At 42.2% G+C, this 19778-nt stretch overlaps 1 protein-coding gene across 4 annotated transcripts; it reads left to right on the top strand.

The window, feature by feature from the left end:
• The first annotated feature begins 292 nt into the window (after positions 1 to 292).
• On the top strand, positions 293 to 19381 carry dhrs13b.2 (dehydrogenase/reductase (SDR family) member 13b.2). 4 transcript variants are annotated; one of them, XM_072589831.1, is made up of 9 exons: positions 293 to 646; positions 3483 to 3662; positions 6306 to 6596; positions 6884 to 7222; positions 8639 to 8965; positions 10926 to 11018; positions 11723 to 11739; positions 13248 to 13284; positions 17468 to 19381. In XM_072589831.1, the coding sequence occupies exons 1-8, from the start codon at positions 601 to 603 to the stop codon at positions 13260 to 13262; spliced, it is 1308 nt and encodes a 435-aa protein (XP_072445932.1). In that variant the 5' UTR covers positions 293 to 600; the 3' UTR covers positions 13263 to 13284; positions 17468 to 19381. The 4 variants fall into 4 exon arrangements, 3 of the variants coding, with proteins under 3 accessions (XP_072445932.1, XP_072445933.1, XP_072445931.1); XM_072589832.1 differs by having other exon boundaries at positions 17471 to 19381; XR_011963329.1 differs by having other exon boundaries at positions 8639 to 8952; positions 13248 to 19381.
• Positions 19382 to 19778: the final 397 nt, after the last annotated feature.

The raw sequence follows: 19778 nt of genomic DNA on the forward strand, positions 1-19778 counted from the left end.
CTTGCTGCACCTGTGTGCTAGTTTTCTGTGTTTCGTGCACAATAATGCCCGATACCCTTTATGTTGCAGCTTTCTGTTGTTTCTCTTCATTTAAATAATCATCTGTTCCACCTTTCTCCCTTGTAAACGAACTTGACATTTTCCCATAGTACATGCTGGTAATATCCAGTCGGTGACAGACTACTGTCTTTGTCCTCAGTGTGTATCTGCTTCAAACATTTCCAGTTCCCCTTTTCTCCCCCTAAAGTTCACCTCTTCCGCTCCACCCTCCCCCCCCCCCCCCAAATAAAAGCTGTCCTGAAAACATCCATGGCAACCTTACCCCGACACTCATTCGCAAAGAGTCGCTGTTTAATTGTACTGGTAAATCTTGAATTCTTGAATGTATACTAAATACAGTTCCCTGTAATTGGTTTCTTTTTGCAACGTCCATTAAAGGTGGGATACCACACGAGAAATAAACAACATTCCACCTCTCGCTTAGACCTCGCAACAGTCTATTCTCGTTTCGAAACTGGTGTCCCTCCAAACGCAACGATCAGAAGCTTCCTCGGTAAATCGAAACCGAAAGTGTTACCACGCCTGAACCGAGAATGCACAATGTATCTGGAAATGTTCCTGTTGTATTTTTGTATCTTTGCTGCCGGTAAGAAGGTCGGACGCGTCCAGGATAAAAGGGGTAGAGCGCGTTTAATATTGTCATGATTTGTATTTGTGTTCCGCAATCGGCCGTGGGCAGCGGCGATTCGAACTTGACACTGAATACTCAGGGGATCCTTAACATGCAAGACCGGGTTAAAATGGCAGCTTAACTGCCTATATTTCGGTTGTCGGTGATATCTGGATTAGTGGTGCTGGAAGAGCACAGCAGTTCAGGCAGCATCCAAGGAGCAGCAAATTCATGGGGACAGGGGTGAGGTGGGGGAAGGGGAAATGAGGAAACTGTTAAAGTCCACATTGATGCCCTGGGGTTGAAGTGTTTCGAGGCGGAAGATGAGGCGTTCTTCCTCCAGGCGTCTGGTGGTGAGGGAGGCTGTTGGTGATATCTGCAGAACAGTCTTCAGTGAACGTGTCAGTCTGAGATGAAAACCATTGACTCACAATGTCAATGAGGGGTGAATAAAATGGCTTTTGTGACTCCTCCCCTTTTTACCATGTAGTCATGTTAATGCATGTTTAGGCTCTATACCTCTATCTTAATCTGCTCTAGTTTGATTAGACTGGAGCCTGAGAGTGCGTAACTAACCTAAACAGAGAAAAAGGCACCGCCTGAGTTGTTTACAGAAATCTGAGGGTTTTACTTAAGGGTTATCTGTGGGCCTGTGAACTGAATTGAGTGGACAGAGTGGTGTGCAGTCTGGTTGAAAGCCTTTGAAACCTACAACTGGATTTGAAATTCAGCGGAAACCAAGAGTAGGAATTAATGGGTCCTTTTCAAATCAGCAGGTAGTGACTGGAGCTTAGTGGCTAGCACTGCTGCCTCACAGTACCAGCGTCCAAGGTTCGATTCCAGCCTTGGGGTGCTCTGGTTTCCTCCCACAGTCCAAAGATGTGTAAGTCAGGTGAATTGGCCATGCTAAATTGCCCATAGTGTGAGGTGCATTAGTCAGAGGGAAATGGATCTGGGTGGGTTACTCTTCGGAGGGTCCGTGTGGACTGGTTGGGCCGAAGGGCCTATTTCCACACTGTAGGGAATCTAAGCTAATCTAAACTAGTGAGGTGCCACAGGGATCGGTGCTAGGACCCCAGCTATTCACAATATATATTGATGACTTGGATGAGGGAACAACATGTAGCATCTCAAAGTTTGTAGATGGTACTAAGTTGGGAGGGAGGGTGAACTGTGATGAGGATGCAGTGGTCTTTCGGGATGATCTGGGCAAATCAATGGCAGATGCAGTATAATTTGGATAAGTGTGAGTTTATTCTCTTTGGAAGTAAAAGCAAGAAGGCAGATGGCTACCTGAACGGGTCCAAACTGTTAGAGGGGAGTGTGCAGCGGGACCTGGGTGTCCTTGTGCACCAGTCGCTGAAGGTAGGTATGCAGGTGCAGCAGGTGGTAAAGAAGGTCCCAAAATGGTATGTTAGCCTTCATTGTGAGAAGTATTGAGTACAGGAGCAGGGATGTCTTGTTGCACTTATACAGGGCCTTGGTGAGGCCACACCTAGAATATGGTGTGTAGTTTTGGTCTCCTTTTTTGAGAAAGGATGCTATTACTCGAGGGAGTGCAGCGAAGTTTTACCAGGCTGATTCCAGGGATGGCAGGACTGATGTATGAGGAGAGATTGACTGGGTTAGAATTGTTCTCGCTGGAATTCAGACGGGTGGGGGAATCTGATAGAGATTTGTAAAATTCTAATCAGATTAGACAGGGTAGATGCAGGGAGAATGTTCCCAAAGGTGGGTGTGTCCAGATCCAGGGGTTACAATCTAAGGATTCAGGGTGGACCATTTAGGATGGAGATGAGGAGCCATTTTTTAGATTAGATTAGATTACTTACAGTGTGGAAACAGGCCCTTCGGCCCAACAAGTCCACACCGCCCCGCCGAAGCGTAACCCACCCATACCCCTACATCTACAATTACCCCTTACCTAACACTACGGGCAATGTAGCATGGCCAATTCACCTGACCTGCACATCTTTGGACTGTGGGAGGAAACCGGAGCACCCGGAGGAAACCCACGCAGACACGGGGAGAACGTGCAAACTCCACACAGTCAGTCGCCTGAGGCGGGAAATGAACCCGGGTCTCCGGCGCTGTGAGGCAGCAATGCTAACCACTGTGCCACCGTGCCGCCCACAAAGAACAGTGAGCCTGTGGGATTCATTACCACAGGAAGTAGTTGATGCCAAAACACTGAATGTATTCAAGAGGCACAGCTAGATTTGGCACTTGGGGTGAATGGGGTCAAAGTTTATGGAAAGAAAGCAGAATTAGGCTATTGGACGATCAGCCATGGTCGTGATTAATGAGTGAGCAGGCTCATAGGGCTGAATGGCCTCCTCCTGCTCCTATGCTTCTATGAAATAAAGAGATCTATTTATACTTAACTTCGTATTAGGGTTGAAGTTAGTTTGACTGTAGTCAATTAAGTAATATAACAGCAATGTGCATGTACACTTGGATTTAAGACTACTTTAATTTCAGGAGTCACAAAGAATCTGCACCATGTAAAGCGAGTAGACTTCAGAATGAAGCCCACTAATGAAAACTTTAGGAGGAGGGCAAAATCCTAGCTAATATTCTCGAGTTCTACAATCTTTTGATCAAATGGCAAATTGATCTTGTTACGAATGGACGAAATGTTCAACTTTTAGTTTACTGTATGTTTTTGAACTTTGAACGCATAGGCCACTTTGAGATTAATTTATATGATGAGAATCAGTGTGGCAAGATTTGATTATTCATTGAGGTGCCTGGGTATTTTGTGGAGTGGTGTTAAAATTTTATTTTTTAGCTGTTTCTATGTGTTTTTAAGGAATCGTGCAGGCACAGAACGGCCGAAGGATTCCAGGCAGAAAGTTGGACTGCGTGTTTGTGGAACAAAAACAAAATGAAGGGGCTGATATGTTTGTGCCAACGACCATCAAGAGGAAGGCGAACCTACTATTTGGTGACATCATTACGAATGAGGAGGCCATTATTTTTAAAGTTCAAGGTAAGGATGAAACATATCCTCAAATCAATTCTCTCAGGCGTGCCCCCTACTGTACACAGAGTAAAATAGCATGGGAATGCTTTACTGCTCCCTAATTTACTTGTATTAAAGTCCTGCATTGCTTATTTTGTTAGGGTAGCAGATCTCCAATGGCATTGCTCATAATAATTCAAACAATCCACTGATATCTAAGGAAAGGAGTAATAAATGCTGTAAAACACATGAAGGGTGATTTGTAACACCCATCAACCCCTATTGGGAAATTAATAGACTTAAGCGCAACACTGGTTTTATATTCAGCCTGATTTTATTTTCAGTTGCTGGTGAATAATATTGGCCAAAGATTTGAACAGATGTTCCATATGATCCTACAGTTTCCCAGCAGACAAGCTCAGTCAAAAATATCCTCAAGACGAATTACTGTCTAGCTAAACTTCAGTATGTATCTCTTTAATTGTACAACACTAATTGAATCCAGAATCTGAAGCTGAGCAAGAAAACTCATAGGGTAACGCATGGCCAGTGAAGGCAATACTTTAAAAGGACCAGAATCACATCAATCCTGCTCTTTATTGAGTGGTTGAACAGGCTTGAAGAATCAGATAGCAAACTCCTGTTCCTAAGTTTTATGTTTCTATGTCCTGGAGCACAGTTTCAGTCAGTGTCTTTTAAAGTGTGCTGAAGATATTTCCTGATTAACCTGTTCAGAAATGCTATAACACACCTCTGAAGCAGGTGGGACTTTAACCTATGCATTCCTACCAAGCAATAGGGACACTGTCACTGTAACACAGTGACCCTATGTGCACTCAATTATATTTTTGAAACAACTTGTTCAGAGATGTTGTCACACACCTCTGGAGTAGATGAGACTTCAACCTATGATTCCTGCTTCAAATTCAGGGACAGTACAACTGTATCACAAGTGATTGACTTTGTAATTTGTTAAAATTAAATCTATTTTTCATAATCAACCTGCTCAGAGATGTTATTACACACCTCTGGAATAGGTGGGACTTGACCCTGGGCCCCTAAGTCTAGGTAAGTTATCACTGAACGTAGGGTCCCCTTCTGTGCAATCAAGTGAAACCTCAAAGAATGCCATTCACCTGCATATAGAGTCATAGAGATGTACAGCATAGAAACAGACCCTTTGATCCAACTCGTCCATGCCAACCAGATATCCCAACCCAATCTAGTCCCACCTGCCAGCACCCAGCCCATATCCCTCCAAACCCTTCCTATTCATATACCCATCCAAATGCCTTTTAAATGTTGCACTTGTACTAGTCTCCACCACATCCTCTGGCAGCCCATTCCACACACGCATCACACGCACATTTAAGTAAGGGAGGACAATTGGTGCCACCAAGGGTTTTGATGCCTTTTGCTTAGGGGAAGGATATTGAGGAAGGCGTCCTCTCACTAAAGTGCTCAACTTCAAACAGGTACTGTTTTAAGACCATAAGTGATTGAACATAATTGACATACAATTAATATGGAGTTTAGGAGAGACTTCGTGCATGGTCTTTTGATTGTAATCCAATAGAGTATAAAATTGATGCAATCATTTAGGATTAATGTCAGCCATAGGTTATGTGAATTGCCGTGTCAGAGTACACAACGTGAAAGAACGAACAATCTTGCACACACCCCAGTTCAATTTGGTGCATGTGGAGCTTAACATAGTGAAGCAATTCATTTACTGAGTCTTCCAATAAAGTGAAGTTTTGGGAGTATACCTGGGCAGGTTGCTGTGCTTAAATTGGCTTCTGCATTTCTTATATTACTACAATGATTACTTGTCAAATGTAATTTCTTGGTTTAAAAACTCTTGGAGATATCCTGAGCTTGTGAAAGGTGCTAAATAAATGCATTTCTTTCTTGTTTCTTGGAGGACAAGAGTCCATTGTTGGAAGAAAAAAATTCTGCACAACTTCTGAAATGGTAACGTGACAGGGTTAACTTACTCAAGAAGGTTGACCTGTTTCAATCAAAAAGTGGACTTCACTGGACTTCACCAATTTCCTCATTTCCCCTCCCTCCACCTTACCCCAGTTCCAACCTTGCAGCTCAGTACCATCCTCATGACCTGTCCTACCTGCCAATCTTCCTTCCCACCTATCCGCTCCACCCTCCTCTCCAACCTATCACCTTTTTTCCCACCTCCATTCCACCTATTGTACTTTTAGCTACCTTCTCCCCAGCCCCCCCCCCCCCCACCCCTCACATTTGTCTCTCCACCCTGGAGGCTCCCAGCCCCATTCCTGATGAAGGGCTCCTGCCCGAAACATTAATTTTCCTGCTCCTTGGATGCTGCCTGACCTGCTGTGCTTTTCCAGCACTATTCTAATCTTAACTCTATTTCAATCAAAAGTTAGACAGCATTTTCAGTGTTTAGTTAGAAGACATCTTTTGGGACTCTCAGGTCTACAGGTTCTTCAGCTCCCTGAATTCAGTCTATGAAAAGTATGTATATTTTCAATTTCTAAATTCAATATACTCAGAAAGGTTTTTAGGATCTTACAATGTGGGAGGAACAGCAAACTCTGCTTCATTAATATTGATAATTTTATCTGATTTGCATCCATTTCTAATAACTTGCTGTTAATTATTATGTGAATCAATCGTTTTTTATAACAGAATCTTCATTAGATATTTTCCAATATGCGGACGAGAAACTGGACACAGTGGGATGTGAAATTAGTCGGTATTCTACTCATGGCATCCATGTGCCCTGGCCACACCAGGGTAAGGAGACCATTGAGGACGTATGGTTCACAGTGACTTTAAAACATTCACCTAGCAGATTCACTGTAACCAGCTTCATGAGGAAGATAGAAGAGCCCGATAGCCAGAAGGTTGAGAAAAGTGAAGCAAAAACTGACGATGAAGATTTAGTCATCGCTGACACTGATACTCTGTTTGTTCAAGGTAATATTTGAATGTTGACCAGGTAAGTGCATGTTCAGAGTGAGTGCTGCAAGAATGTGTGTGCGATGTGGGCAATATTTGTTTTTCATAAGCCTATTAAAACTCTGTCACTTTCAATAATAACGCAAGAGATGAAACATCGATGTAACATAAACAACTTACAACTGCATATTTAAGATGCTGAACTTGAGGGAAAGTACAGTTTCAAATAGTTTTGGCTGAGTTGTATGTAGTGATTTAACTGTTACAAAAATGGATGGTAATGACTTTTTTTTAAAATTTGTTAGTGGTCTACATTGTGCACACCAGGACCCCATTGATCAGAACCAAATTGAAGCAAGACCTTGTTCTGGACTGTGGCTACAAGATTGATCACAGCACCGACTTTAACATTGACTGGCGATATCAGCACAAAGGGAATAAGAAGAAATTGTTCGCCTACAATGGGCGACATCAGCGGGTTGAATACATTGAGAAAGGAGTTGAATTATTCATGGACCAGATCAAGCAGGGAAATGCTTCACTCCTCCTCAGAAACATTGGCGTTAAAGATGAGGGGTCCTATCTTTGCTCTGTATATGTGCCTCCACTCTTTGGAACTCACACCATCGAGGTGGAGATTATGGGTAAGATTTTCAATCACATAAATTTGCTAGAGTTGAAAATGAACAGATGACGGTGGAAATGTATTAATTTGGTAAGAGAACCGTGCAGAAGTCAGCCGAAGGATCGTTTTCACCGTACTGCCTCCTCAATAAAGCTGAAGTTGTTGCTCCAGAAATTGCTGAAAATGCACAGCAGGTCAGGCAGCATCCAAGGAGCAGGAGAATCGACGTTTCGGGCATGAGCCCTTCCTATAGCCAGGTGCATTTTCTGATCAAGTAGAAATGTCAAGTGTAAGTTGTTCAGATTTGCACCAGCAAAGCAAAAAACCTTCACCCTGGTTGTCAGAAAGATATTTTCTAATCAATCTGCTCAGAGGTGTTATATTAAGTATGTATCTGTTTAATTGTACAACACTAATTGAATCCAGGGTCGAAGCTGAGCAAGAAAACTCATAGGCTGATGCATAAAAGGACCAGAGCTACATCAATCCTGGTCTTTGTTGATTGGTTGAACAGGCTTGAAGAATCAGATAGGTAAAAGCAGTGACTGCAGATGCTGGAAACCAGATTCTGGATTAGTGGTGCTGGAAAAGCACAGCAGTTCAGGTAGCATCCGAGGAGCAGGAAAATCGACGTTTCGGGCAAAAGCCCTTCATCAGGAAGAATCAGATAGCCAACTCCTGTTCCTAAGTTATATGTTTCTATGTCCCGCAGCGCAGTTGGGAATTGAACTTAGTTACTTAGTCCAGAGGCAGGGACACTGCCAGTGCACCACACACATGCCTGCCCTGATTATCAGTGATCAATGTGATTGCAATCCAGCTCAGGTGTGCACCAGGTTGTTTGATGTTTGCTATAGAGGGGCTCAGTGACCTGCTCCTGGTCTTATGTTCTCCACATTCGAAGAGGAATCACACCAGACTCAGTGTTAACTCAATTCCCCTCTCATCAGATGCTGTGTGTCCACCTGCTGAGTTTCTCCAGCATTCTCTGTGTTTGGATATGGGCCTGGGTTGAGATTCTGCTGTAGAGACAAGTGAACCAAATTTAGCAGTGTAGGCTTGGGGAAGCAGTGCAGGATTATTGTTGTCCTGTACTGTAAACTGAGCAAATGCTGAAGCTTCACAGATGGATGTTGTTATCTGTGCCCTGCTGCTGTCATCATAATTTTCCATCAAATACAAGCTGTTTCACCAACTTTTGATATAGTGTGTTAACAGTGTAACATGATTGTACAGAAAATATTACTATCAAAGGCTGCATGATTTAAAAAAAGATATTTCTTGGTTACTTGTTGTGTTCTCAATGAAAAGCACTGTTATTCGAATTAAATGGATTGAAAGCTGAAAATCCTAAGTGTTAAAAATCACCTGTAAAACTTGAATGTGTGTTCAGTTGTTGTGAAGTTGCAATACAGTATGTTTGTTTATTTTGTAGAGTCGCCCATTGTCTCAGTGTATCCCGATTCGGTTTCCCTTATAGAAGGGGATGAACAAAAGCTGGTCTGTGACGCAGGGCGATATTATCCACTTGATGTAGAGGTGAAGTGGCTGCGGCAGAAGGGTGAGAGGCACATGCTGCCCGTTTACATGACCAATGTCATCTTCTCACCCCACAAGCAGAACATGGATGGCACCTACAACGTGACCAGTTTTTTTCGGTTCACAGCGTCCCTCAGGGACAATGGTGTTACGTATACATGTCGAGTTGAGCACGCCAGCGTAGACAAACCAATCAAACGCTACATCCAAGTAAGTGTAGAAGGTAAGCAATGAACAGAGTCCTGTGGTACTTGCTTTTAATTGTTCATGGTAAAACTTTCAATTTGCATTAAAATTGGATGCCATGGCTTTTCATGACTTTCATTGAGTCTCTCAGATTTCTGTTGAAGTTGCACCAGTTCAGTGAAAATATCAATTAATTCACCTATCATAAGTTTTGAAATCAATCTGATCCATTCATTTAGACATCCCAAAGGTGCACCCTTTGTGTCAGTTTTCTGTCTGTCACACACTCTTGTTTTCTCAAAATCTGCTTCAGTCGGGAAAAAGGAGCTGAGCGAAGCTGGGAAATCTGCACACATTGATACGTTTCTCTCCGGTGGAATGTAGATGGCCCATCGTAGTTACTTTCCATAATGTCCAGGTTTTTACTAAGCTTTTATAATACTTTGTACCTTGTGCAGATATTGTGGAGACTGTAAACCAATTGTAAGAAAAGTTCTTGCAAATACTTTGTTACTTTTTGTTGTGCGTTCAGCATGTATTCATTCCATAGTTTATGCCCCATTTGCATCAGCAAGGGCTCCTTTAGCTTGCTTAGTTTTGGCATATTGAGCTCCATATTCTAAGATGGCTATTGCCAATGTCACTGTCAGATCCTCTGACAGGGAAGCATAGGTCAATCTTTGACTCTTTTCCTCATAATGGACCATTCTGCTTTTGCCAGGCAAACCAGTCTCCTAAGAACTATCCTTGGTGAGACCCTGTGGTAGGAAGTTAAGGATAGCATCAAATTGAAAGAAACAAATGTACAATGCTACAGAGATTAGTGATAACCCAGAGTATTAGAAAGTTTTAAAAACCATCAAATTATGACACAAAAAGGGAGAAAATAAACTTCATGGGTATACTAGCAAGTAATTTAAAAAGGACTAAGGGCTTTCTTCAATATATAAAAAGCAAGAAAAAGAGAATGTAGACTCCTCAGAGAATGAGGTTGGTGAAATAATAATGAGGAACCAGGAAATGGTAGTGGAGTTGAATGAGTACTTTGCATCAGGTTCTGTCATTAAGTACATTCAAGGCTGAGATAGACAGAGTTTTAGTCAGAAGGGGAATTGTGGTGTGTAGGGAAAAAGCAGGAAAGTGTATTTGGGAATTGTCAGATTAGCCATGATCTCATTGAATGTTGAAGGAGATTAGATGGTCTTAATGGCCTATATCTTAAGGTTTTATACAAGGTGCCAATGAAGGAATCTAAATGAGTTGCGGCAGCATATTTTGCAGATGGTACACCCTGTTACGATGCGAGCTGGTATTACTATTGGAGAAGACAGATCCTTGTCTTTGGTCCTTGTTTGAGCCAAGTCTATAATGAGGTCAGGAACTACTCTGAGGGCATTACAAATGAAGCAATGGATTTCCTTGCAACAGCGATTGACTGGATTTTTAAACAGTTGTTGGAAATTTACAACAAGAAAGATATATAGTAAAACTAAAACCATCAAAAGTTAGGATAAAACCTGGAAATTGGACATGAGGTTGAATAAATAATTTGAATTAAAGAGTACGAGTCAGTATAGTGTTCGCAAAGTCAAAGGGGTTGCACAGAGTGGGGACACTGTGTTGAAAATTTTAGGGTCCTTTCCTTGGACTCTTGTTTTGCATCAACATAAACGACCTTGGAAATAGACATTAATTTGTTAATGATCAAACAATTTTGAAATTGAGTAGAAAGGCCAATAAGTTAACTCTGTGAAGATGTATTTAGAACAGCTTTGCAGTTGAGTAAATAAGTTAAATTCTGCCAATAAACATATTGAATGAAACATTAACAATGAGCATTCTGTTTTGTGGTATTAGTTTGAAGAATAAGTGTTGGCCAGGATACCCCATTCTTCTAATTCTCCTTTCAGGGTAACAACTCTTCACAACATACACAGTGACCTGTCGTAGAAGTCTGAAAATACTAACACTGATTAAATGTTTCCTTGATTCCACAGCACAATCTCGGACACTTCAGTTTTTCTTACTGACAGTTGTGATCATCTTTATCTGTGCTGTTGTGATCATGCTGCTGATTTACTTGAAAAAAGGTTAGTATTCTGCTATTACCAATGCTGCACTGTTAGTCAGCATTGGCTGTACAGTCTCTCGACTTCCACAATAATCACCTTCTCTCTGGGCTAAACTTTACTTGGTACTGCAGAGCTGAGCTTTGCTGAAAAAAGACAGGTTTTGTCAATGCTTTTCATCTTGTACTCCTCAGGACATTTCAGAAGAATATCCATAAATGAGAAAACGAGCATTTATACTGCATGAGAGTAGTGTGTTGATTGGTTGGCAGTTGGACCGCAATTAGACTCTGATTGGTCGAGGTGTTGCCAAGACATGTGCGTCTATGTATGTAATGCTGATTGACACTTAATAGCCAGGCTTTGTTTAAATTTTAAACTTGGCAGGTTGGCTATGATTAGTCAGGGCATTGCCTTCAGAATTGAACCAGGAAATGGTTGTCATGTGTTATGTTGATTTGAAATCGGTATAGTCCGTATATACAGCTATTTCTATCTGCAAAGATCAGGGCTATGTGCAAATTTGAGTATACAGCAACACCACTAGCCATAAGAGTACACTTACCAACTTCTCCTGTCATGCAGTACAAATGTTGATTTCCCCCTTGAATTACCCTTAAAAAAACCTTTGCAATCTCTTAAGTAGTGTCAGCACCAACTTTCTATCTGTTCATGACATGATGTGGTTGTGAATTTTTAATTGTTTTCTATCCTTTTATTTACAGTTGCAGAAAAAAACAAGGTAAGTGTAATATAATTCAAAATTTAATAAAAGCCACAAAGTTTAGCAATGAAAATGTGCAAAGAGAGGAAAATTTTAGTAAGATTTAATGTGCAGAGATTACTTGATATATTCACAATGCGGTTGTATTTTTTTTATTCCCTCTGACTATAAGAAAGATGTTAAACAGGTTGGGCCTAAACCGATGGGATTTTTAAAACAGAGAGATGGCCCAAAGGGCTGATGCTGAGAGGATGTTTCTCCTTCTGAGAGAATCTAGAATTAGGAGGCCCAGTTTCAAAATATGGGCTGTCTGATTTAAGGTGGAGGTGTGGACATTTCTTCCCTCTGAGGGTCTTTTGCATTTGGAATTCACTACCCTATAGGGAATAGTCAGCAAATGTATCAAGACTGGGTTATGTGATAGAGGTCACAAGATAGCAATCAAAGGAGCCTTGGTGAGTTGCTGCAATGAGTCTTTAGGTGGTATTCACTGGTGCCACTGATTGGCAATGGTGGAAGAAGTAAAAATTGAAGATGGAGTGTCAACCAAACAGACTCATTGTCCTGGATGATATCAAGTTTCTTGAGGGTTGATGGAACTGCAGCCATTTTGGCAAGTGGAGAGTGTTCCATTACTGACTTGTACCTTTTAGACAGTGGGCAGGCTTTGGCTAGTCAGGAATTGTCCCAAAATTTCCAGCCTGTGACCTGCTCTGATATTATTTATATGGCAAGTACAGTTCAGTTTGTTGAGAGTGGAGGATTCTGTATTTATGATGCCATTAAATGTCAAGGGGAGATGATTACACTCTCTCTTGTTGGAGATGGAGTTTGCCTGGCATTTGTGTGGCATGAATATTTCTTGCCACTTACCAGCCCATGTGTGAGTGTTGTCCAGGTCTTGCTGCATTTGTACATGGACTGCCTCAGTAGCTCAAGGAGTTGTTAATAGTGTTGAACATTGTGAAATTGTGAATAATTGTACCCCTGTTGTCCCTTGGCACATTCTCCCTTATCTCTAATCCCTGCCCCCAAATGGTCCAAGAGTGTGGCATATGTAGGCTTCCCCTCTCAAGCCCTCAGCCCTCAGCTGCGTTTCTCACCTGCCAGGAAGGCAGGCACTCAGGCTGGAGATGAACTGAGGCCCTTAACTCGATATTCATGGACCATAAGGGCCTTAATGAGTATTGAGTCACGAAGGACCTACTTTAACTGTTGAAGTTGCAAGAAAGGGAGCAAGTGTTTCTCCAGGGCCAACCTGTATGTCTTGCCACCTCCATAGAGGGAATAATCACACCCTTTGAATTTGGAATGGTCAACTTTTTCACTGTGCTGAGGTGGGAGTAGATAACAGAGGTGTTGGGTGGAAGTCGTTGATGTTACTAATAGACATAGTTTGTGGAGTTTGAAGTTCAGCTCATGTTTAATTAACAATTTAAACTTGTTAGTCAAAGTAAATGTGATTCAATGTGTATCACCAAATGGAAGTATGTTGTCTAATGCTCTTCCTTTTATCTCTTCAACAGAAGAAGCCATACTGAGCACTGTAAATGAGGATTCAATGTAAGTCCTGATAAGGAAGGAAAGCAAAAGCTGTTATTTATATGGACTTTTAACGTGTCCCTTGGAGCATTTGCAAACACCTCAGCAGCAATGAATTATCGGGTACTTTGAAGGGCTGAGTGTGCAAGCAAATGCTGTAGAGAACCTGTGCATGACAGAGACCAAGCAAGGCAATTGGCTGATTCATCAGTTTTGATGCAGTTCTCAGAGGGAGGAATGTGGATCAAGACACAGTATTAATTCACTGCACTTGTTCAAGTAGATGCTTTACATCTGTTTGAACCAGTGGAAATGGAGGACAGAGCCATAGACTCATAGAGATGTACAGCATGGAAACAGATTATTCGGTCCGACCTGTCCATACCGACCAGATATCCCAACCCAATCTAGTCCCACCTGCCAGCACCCGGCCCATATCCCTCCAAACCTTTCATATACCCATCCAAATGCCTCTTAAATGTTGCAGTTCTACCAGCCTCCACAACTTCCTCTGGCAGCTCATTCCATACATGGACCACCCTCTGTGTGAAAAGGTTGCCCCTTAGGTCTCTTTTATATCTTTCCCCTCTCACCCTAAACCTATGCCCTCTAGTTCTGGACTCCCCGACCCCAGGGAAAAGACTTTGTCTATTTATCCTATCCATGCCCCTCATAATTTTGTAAACTTCTATAAGGTCATCCCTCAGCCTCTGACGCTCCAGGGAAAACAGCCCCAGCCTAATCAGCCTCTCCCCATAGCTCAGATCCTCCAACCCTGGCAACATCCTTGTAAATCTTTTCTGAACCCTTTCAACTTTCACAACATCTTTCCGATAGGAAGGAGATCAGAATTGCATGCAATATTCCAACAGTAGTCTAACCAATGTCCTGTACAGCCGCAACATGACCTCCCAACTCCTGTGCTCAATACTCTGACCGATAAAGGAAAGCATACCAAACACCTTCTTCACTATCCTATCTACCTGCGACTCCACTTTCTAGGAGCTATGAACCTGCACTCCAAGGTCTCTTTGTTCAGCAACACTCCCTAGGACCTTACCATTAAGTGTATAAGTCTTGCTAAGATTTGCTTTCCCAACATGCAGCACCTCACATTTATCTGAATTAAACTCCATCTGCCACTTCTCAGCCCATTGGCCCATCTGGTCAAGATCCTGTTGTAATCTGAGGTAACCCTCTTTGCTGTCCACTACACCTCCAATTTTGGTGTCATCTGCAAACCTACTAACTGTACCTCTTATGCTCACATCCAAATCATTTATGTAAATGACAAAAAGTAGAGGAACCAGCACCGACCCTTGTGGCAAAATAAATAACAGGGGCATAAGGGCTCAGGGGTTCGAACCCACGCTGCATTGGTGGGGAGACCCTTAAACACACGCCTTAGACCACTCGGCCACCGCTGCAGGCACAGTTTAATGTCTGATCTGAAAGACTGGCACCATTAAGGGCACATTACTTCCTCAGGAATCTGTTGATGAATCCATTGTCAAGTCCAAGATTGAGGTTTAAGCTGCAAGATTCTGGCTCAAACCAGGAATGCTCCTGTTTGAGCCATGTTCATCGCAGCATGACTTTCACTTCACTTTCACTTGTCTCCAAACTGTCAGTCACTAATGAGTGACAGAACCGACAGCATACCCATGACAAGATAAGGTCCGGCATAAGACTCACCTTTTCCTGACCCAGGCACCTGTATTTTCTCTATTAATCTGAGCATGTTTATGTTTAAAGTTTAAAGTAAGTTTAGGTCAGTTGTTTGTTGAGCAGACCATTCCAAATTGTTCTCTTCATCTTCCATTATGTTTGTTTTAAATTACGGAGAGCCAGCAGAACGTTCACTCCTTCTAAGGTCAATTTAATTGCCAACCCGATCCCAGACCTCTCTTTCTCTTGATGAGAAATATAACAGAGAGCCAGCAGTATAACTCCAAACTACTGGATCGATAGTTGATGTTTGGTTTTGTAACAATCCCATTTGTATATTTTTGTTTGTATATTTTATACAAACATAGAAAATAGGAGCAGGAGGAGGCCATTCGGCCCTTTGAGCCTACACCACCATTCAATATGATCTGGGCTGATCATGCAATCTCAGTATCCCACTCCCAGTTTCTCCCTAGACCCCTTAATCCTTTTAGCTGCAAGCACCATATCCAGCTCCCTCTTGAATGTATCTAATGAACTGGCCCCAACAGCTTTCTGTGGTACAGGCTTCCACGGGTTCACAACTCTGAGTGAAGAAATTCTCCCTTATCTCAGTTCTGGTTGGCTTACCCGTTATTCTTAGACAGTGACCCCAGTTCTAGACTTGCTCAAAATCGGGAATATGTTTTCCACATCTAGATTACCCAACATGATTTTAAATGTTTCTATGAGAATCCCCCTCATTCTTCTAAATTTCAGTGAGTACAAGCCCAGTTAATTCAGTCAGACCTGCCATCCCAGGAATTGTTGGACCCTCTCAATAGCAAGAGTGTCCTTCCCCATTCTCGGAGACCAAAACTGCACACAGTACTCAAGGTGTGGCCTCACCGACGCTTTGTATAACTGCAGTCGCAAAATGTGGTGCTGGAAAAGCACAGGACTTCAGGCAGCATCCAAGGAGCAGGAGAGTCAACGTTTTGGGCAAAAGCCCTTCATCAGAAACCTGACCTGCTGTGCTTTTCCAGCACAACACTTTTCACCACTCTGTGCAGCATCTGCAGTCTTCACTTTCTGTAGCAAGACTGGCCTACTCCTGTATTCAAATCCTCAATTATACTCAGTTTCCTGCTGCTGTTGTTCCATGAAGAGTATTTCCCATGAATGACATTCATCAAACAAGTCATGTACCACGTTCAATTGACAATACTTCATTCAGTTTTCTTCAGATTTGTTCCAGAGTTGTGCAGTCAGTCCTGCAGTTTGTATGTTTTAGAGAAGTATTGTTTTAACATTTTATCTGAAAATATCATCCCTTACCATTCCTTCGGTACAACACCGAACATACCTAAGTCCCTGAAGTGGGATCTTCTTATTCAGCATTGCAGAAAATGAGGACAAGTGCTTCCAGACAACCCTGACTCAGCCATAATTCATTATCAGCTCACTGACTAGATGCTGATTTTTTTTTTGTAAAAATGAAGAGGGTTACCTGCATTAAAGAATGGTGCCAAAACCTCACTCCCAAACTTAGCATCCACCACTTTCTTCATGAGGGTGTATGCGGGCAGGTTGTGGATGACACCACTGGGCTTCACAGAGGCTGCTGCATGTGAGTTGTGCTCAAGCAGATTCAGTCTTCACTAGAGCGTTGTCCACAACATGACATGTGCATTTTACACTATTAGGAAAAGGCCAAAAACTACTCAAAATTATTTTGAGAAGGTTGCACCCTTTTTGGATGGTCAAGGGTCAGGGTTGCTGGGTATCCCTTGGAAAAGACCAAGTGCCTTTTTACATGCATTCATGTCAACTTTTAATAATCTAAAAAGTAGGATTCATAGCTTGTTAGATCTATCTTGAAGTAGTAGGAAGTGCTGGGGCACTTTGGCTTATAAATTTAAAATACCTCTATAGTTTTTAAGAAGTCAGTGCTTGCTGTTTTACTCTGTTGATGTAAGCTGAGGGCTACCATTATAGAAGGATAACTGCTCCCACAAGCTATAATTATCACAGCAGAGTGCCTGTCAGTTCATATTTTAATTCACAACTACAAATGCTTATGCATGTTTAGGAATGCAAATGCTCATTTTTTATATAAAAGATTAAATTGTTGAAGGAATTTAAATGGAGTGAATAGATTTTTAATCATTGGGAGTGTTTCTCCTCCATGTCTGACAGCCCCTGTGGCTTCCGCTGCATTGCCTTTGGATGCAGCAGGACTGAATTCTTTTAACACCTGGCTGCTCCGTGCAATCCATAAGCAGGCCATCCTGGCCACTTCCTGACAAGTTAGGTTTGCAGGCTCCCACACATCACTCCTGACCCGGGATGGAAACTCACTCCAAAAGAACGCAGTCAAGGCTGTACAGAATGAGACACATGAATTCAAGTGACTAATCATTGAGAGATATTCTTGACTGAATGTGAATAGAAACCTGTGTGTGTAATTGTCCCCTTTCTCCTGTTAGGAGAAATTACATTATCTGATGAAAGTGGGCTATAGGAACAACTTATTGTTTTCTTGAACTCCCCCCAGAAGCTGTGATATTCCAACTTGGTCCATCAAGCCACGACATGACCCTGAAGGATGCTATTTGTCTTCAAGGACTGGTTATGACGATAGTCACTAGCGAGAGTATTCACAGTTTGAAACTGAAAGTTGAGCATTGTGGAAAGGTGACTTTATCAAGATGGTAAAACCTTTCAGACAATATGTCCCTGCCCGCTGATATAGTTAAGACATTTCTTTTGCTCAGTCTGTCCACATTGTCTTGAATGTTAGCATTAACCCAATTGTTTTATAGCCTGGCTGACGTGACATTTTATTCAATTCCACTTTTTTCAATAAAACCTTTCATCTTTTTACGTTCACATTCTTTTTCCAAAGAAGGAGAGATAAGGAGGGCAGATATATTGTGTGTGGAGGTGGTGGATATTAAATAGGCATTTACTGGGGCTCCTATACATAGCGTAAGCCTGAAACTACTGTTGTTGGGTTAGGGGATGCGTGCTTGTAATGCATTACTCTGCAAATAACATGTGCAAAGACTAGATGCCAGTCCTCTCCATCACTATGCCCAAGTGGAGCTGGCAAAAAGCAATTCCCAGTGAATTTATCTTCTCCCTCTCCACCATCTCCCATTGGCTCCATAGCTGATTCCCAGTCTAAAGAGCACTGTGAGAGTATTATCACCACCAGAGGATTTCAGTGATTCAGGGAGAGAGGCATACCATCACCAACTCAGGGCAATCAGCCTTGCCAGTGTCACCCACATCCTGAGAACTGAAATAAATACCGGGAAAACTTACAACCACCACCTCCATCTCCCAACATTTGATTGCCACCTCCTTTGTTTTGACAACTGAGTTCCAGCAATCTATTGGTTTTATTGGTTGGTTGCGGGAGTCTTGAATCGACCAGGGCTCCTCGCTCTCATTCATTTTCTTCTTAAGCTATTTTAGGGTCTTCCATGGTCCTGGGTATGTTGCTTCTTTTTTCTTGCTGTGTGTGCTAGTCTGCATTACTCCTCATGGCCAACTGCTCTGGTTATTTGCACATTTTGCCCACCCTATAGTGCCATTTCCGAACCGGCCTGGTAAAACTCCATTGTCTGCCCGGTTCGGTTTGATATCCTCTGCAGATCTGACCACTTTGCACCAAGGTCCTGAACCCAGGTCACCCACTTAAGCTGCTTCACAGTCCTACGTTGAAATGCGCCTCAGATCTGGGGACAGGGAATCCAGGTAAAATACAGTAGAACATCACCAGGGGGTGAGCTTTACAAGCACTTGTTGCTTTCTCTTATTTTTGTAAAACAGTTGTGGCAACATTTTCTGCTCTTTTTAATTGTCCTATTTCTGGTGTAAAAAGTTTACATTGTCAATGAAAGCAGTTTGCTTACCTGTGTACATTGCTCATTATGGCACACAGTTTAGATTAGATTACATTACAGTGTGGAAACAGGCCCTTCGGCCCAACAAGTCCACACCGACCTGCCGAAGCGTAACCGATCCATACCCCTACATTTACAGCTTACCTAACACTACAGGCAATTTAGCATGGCCAATTCACCTAACCTCCACTTCTTTGACTGTTGGAGGAAACCGGAGCACCCGGAGGAAACCCACGCAGACACGGGGAGAACATGCAAACTCCATACAGTCAGTCGTCTGAGGCAGGAATTGAACCTGGGTCTCTGGTGCTGTGAGACAGCAGTGCTAGCCAGTGGGCCACCGTGCCGCCCATTCTTTGAAAATGGAACATCTATGTAATAAGTGAGAGCTGTACACATTTCCTAATGTAATGAATTGAATGAAAACTTGATTTTACTGAGTTTGTCTTAGTCGTAGGTAATGTACATCCTTTTTATTCTGTACTTATTTCATTGGAATAAATGCGCTGATTCTGTGATCTGTCAGGTTTAACATTGGTACAAAAATAAATGCAAATAACAGTTAGAATGATCAAGTCTCCAGTCTTTTAGTTCTTAATAAGTAAATCAATATCATTTTTAAAAAAAGGTTCTTATTGTCAGTCTTATTTAGTAGTGCTCCAATGTGGTACTGAGGGAATGCTACACTGCTGGAGGTGTCATCTGTTGAATTAAGACCCCAGCTGCTCTCTCAGGTGGATGTAAAAGATCCCATGACAATATTGAAGATGGACAAAGGCATTCTTCTTTCCTACTCAAACTTTTGGGCAACAAATACCTGGGTTGGGCAGAGAAAGTAAATCATATTGAAAATGAAACCAAATCAGAAATTAGTTTTTCATATTCGGTGAAACTAGTGGGACAGGTTTTTAATCATCTAATTATAATACAGACCCTGATATGATCTTGTAACAA

This window comes from Chiloscyllium punctatum, chromosome 19, assembly GCF_047496795.1.
Source record: "Chiloscyllium punctatum isolate Juve2018m chromosome 19, sChiPun1.3, whole genome shotgun sequence".
Lineage (NCBI taxonomy): Eukaryota > Metazoa > Chordata > Chondrichthyes > Orectolobiformes > Hemiscylliidae > Chiloscyllium > Chiloscyllium punctatum.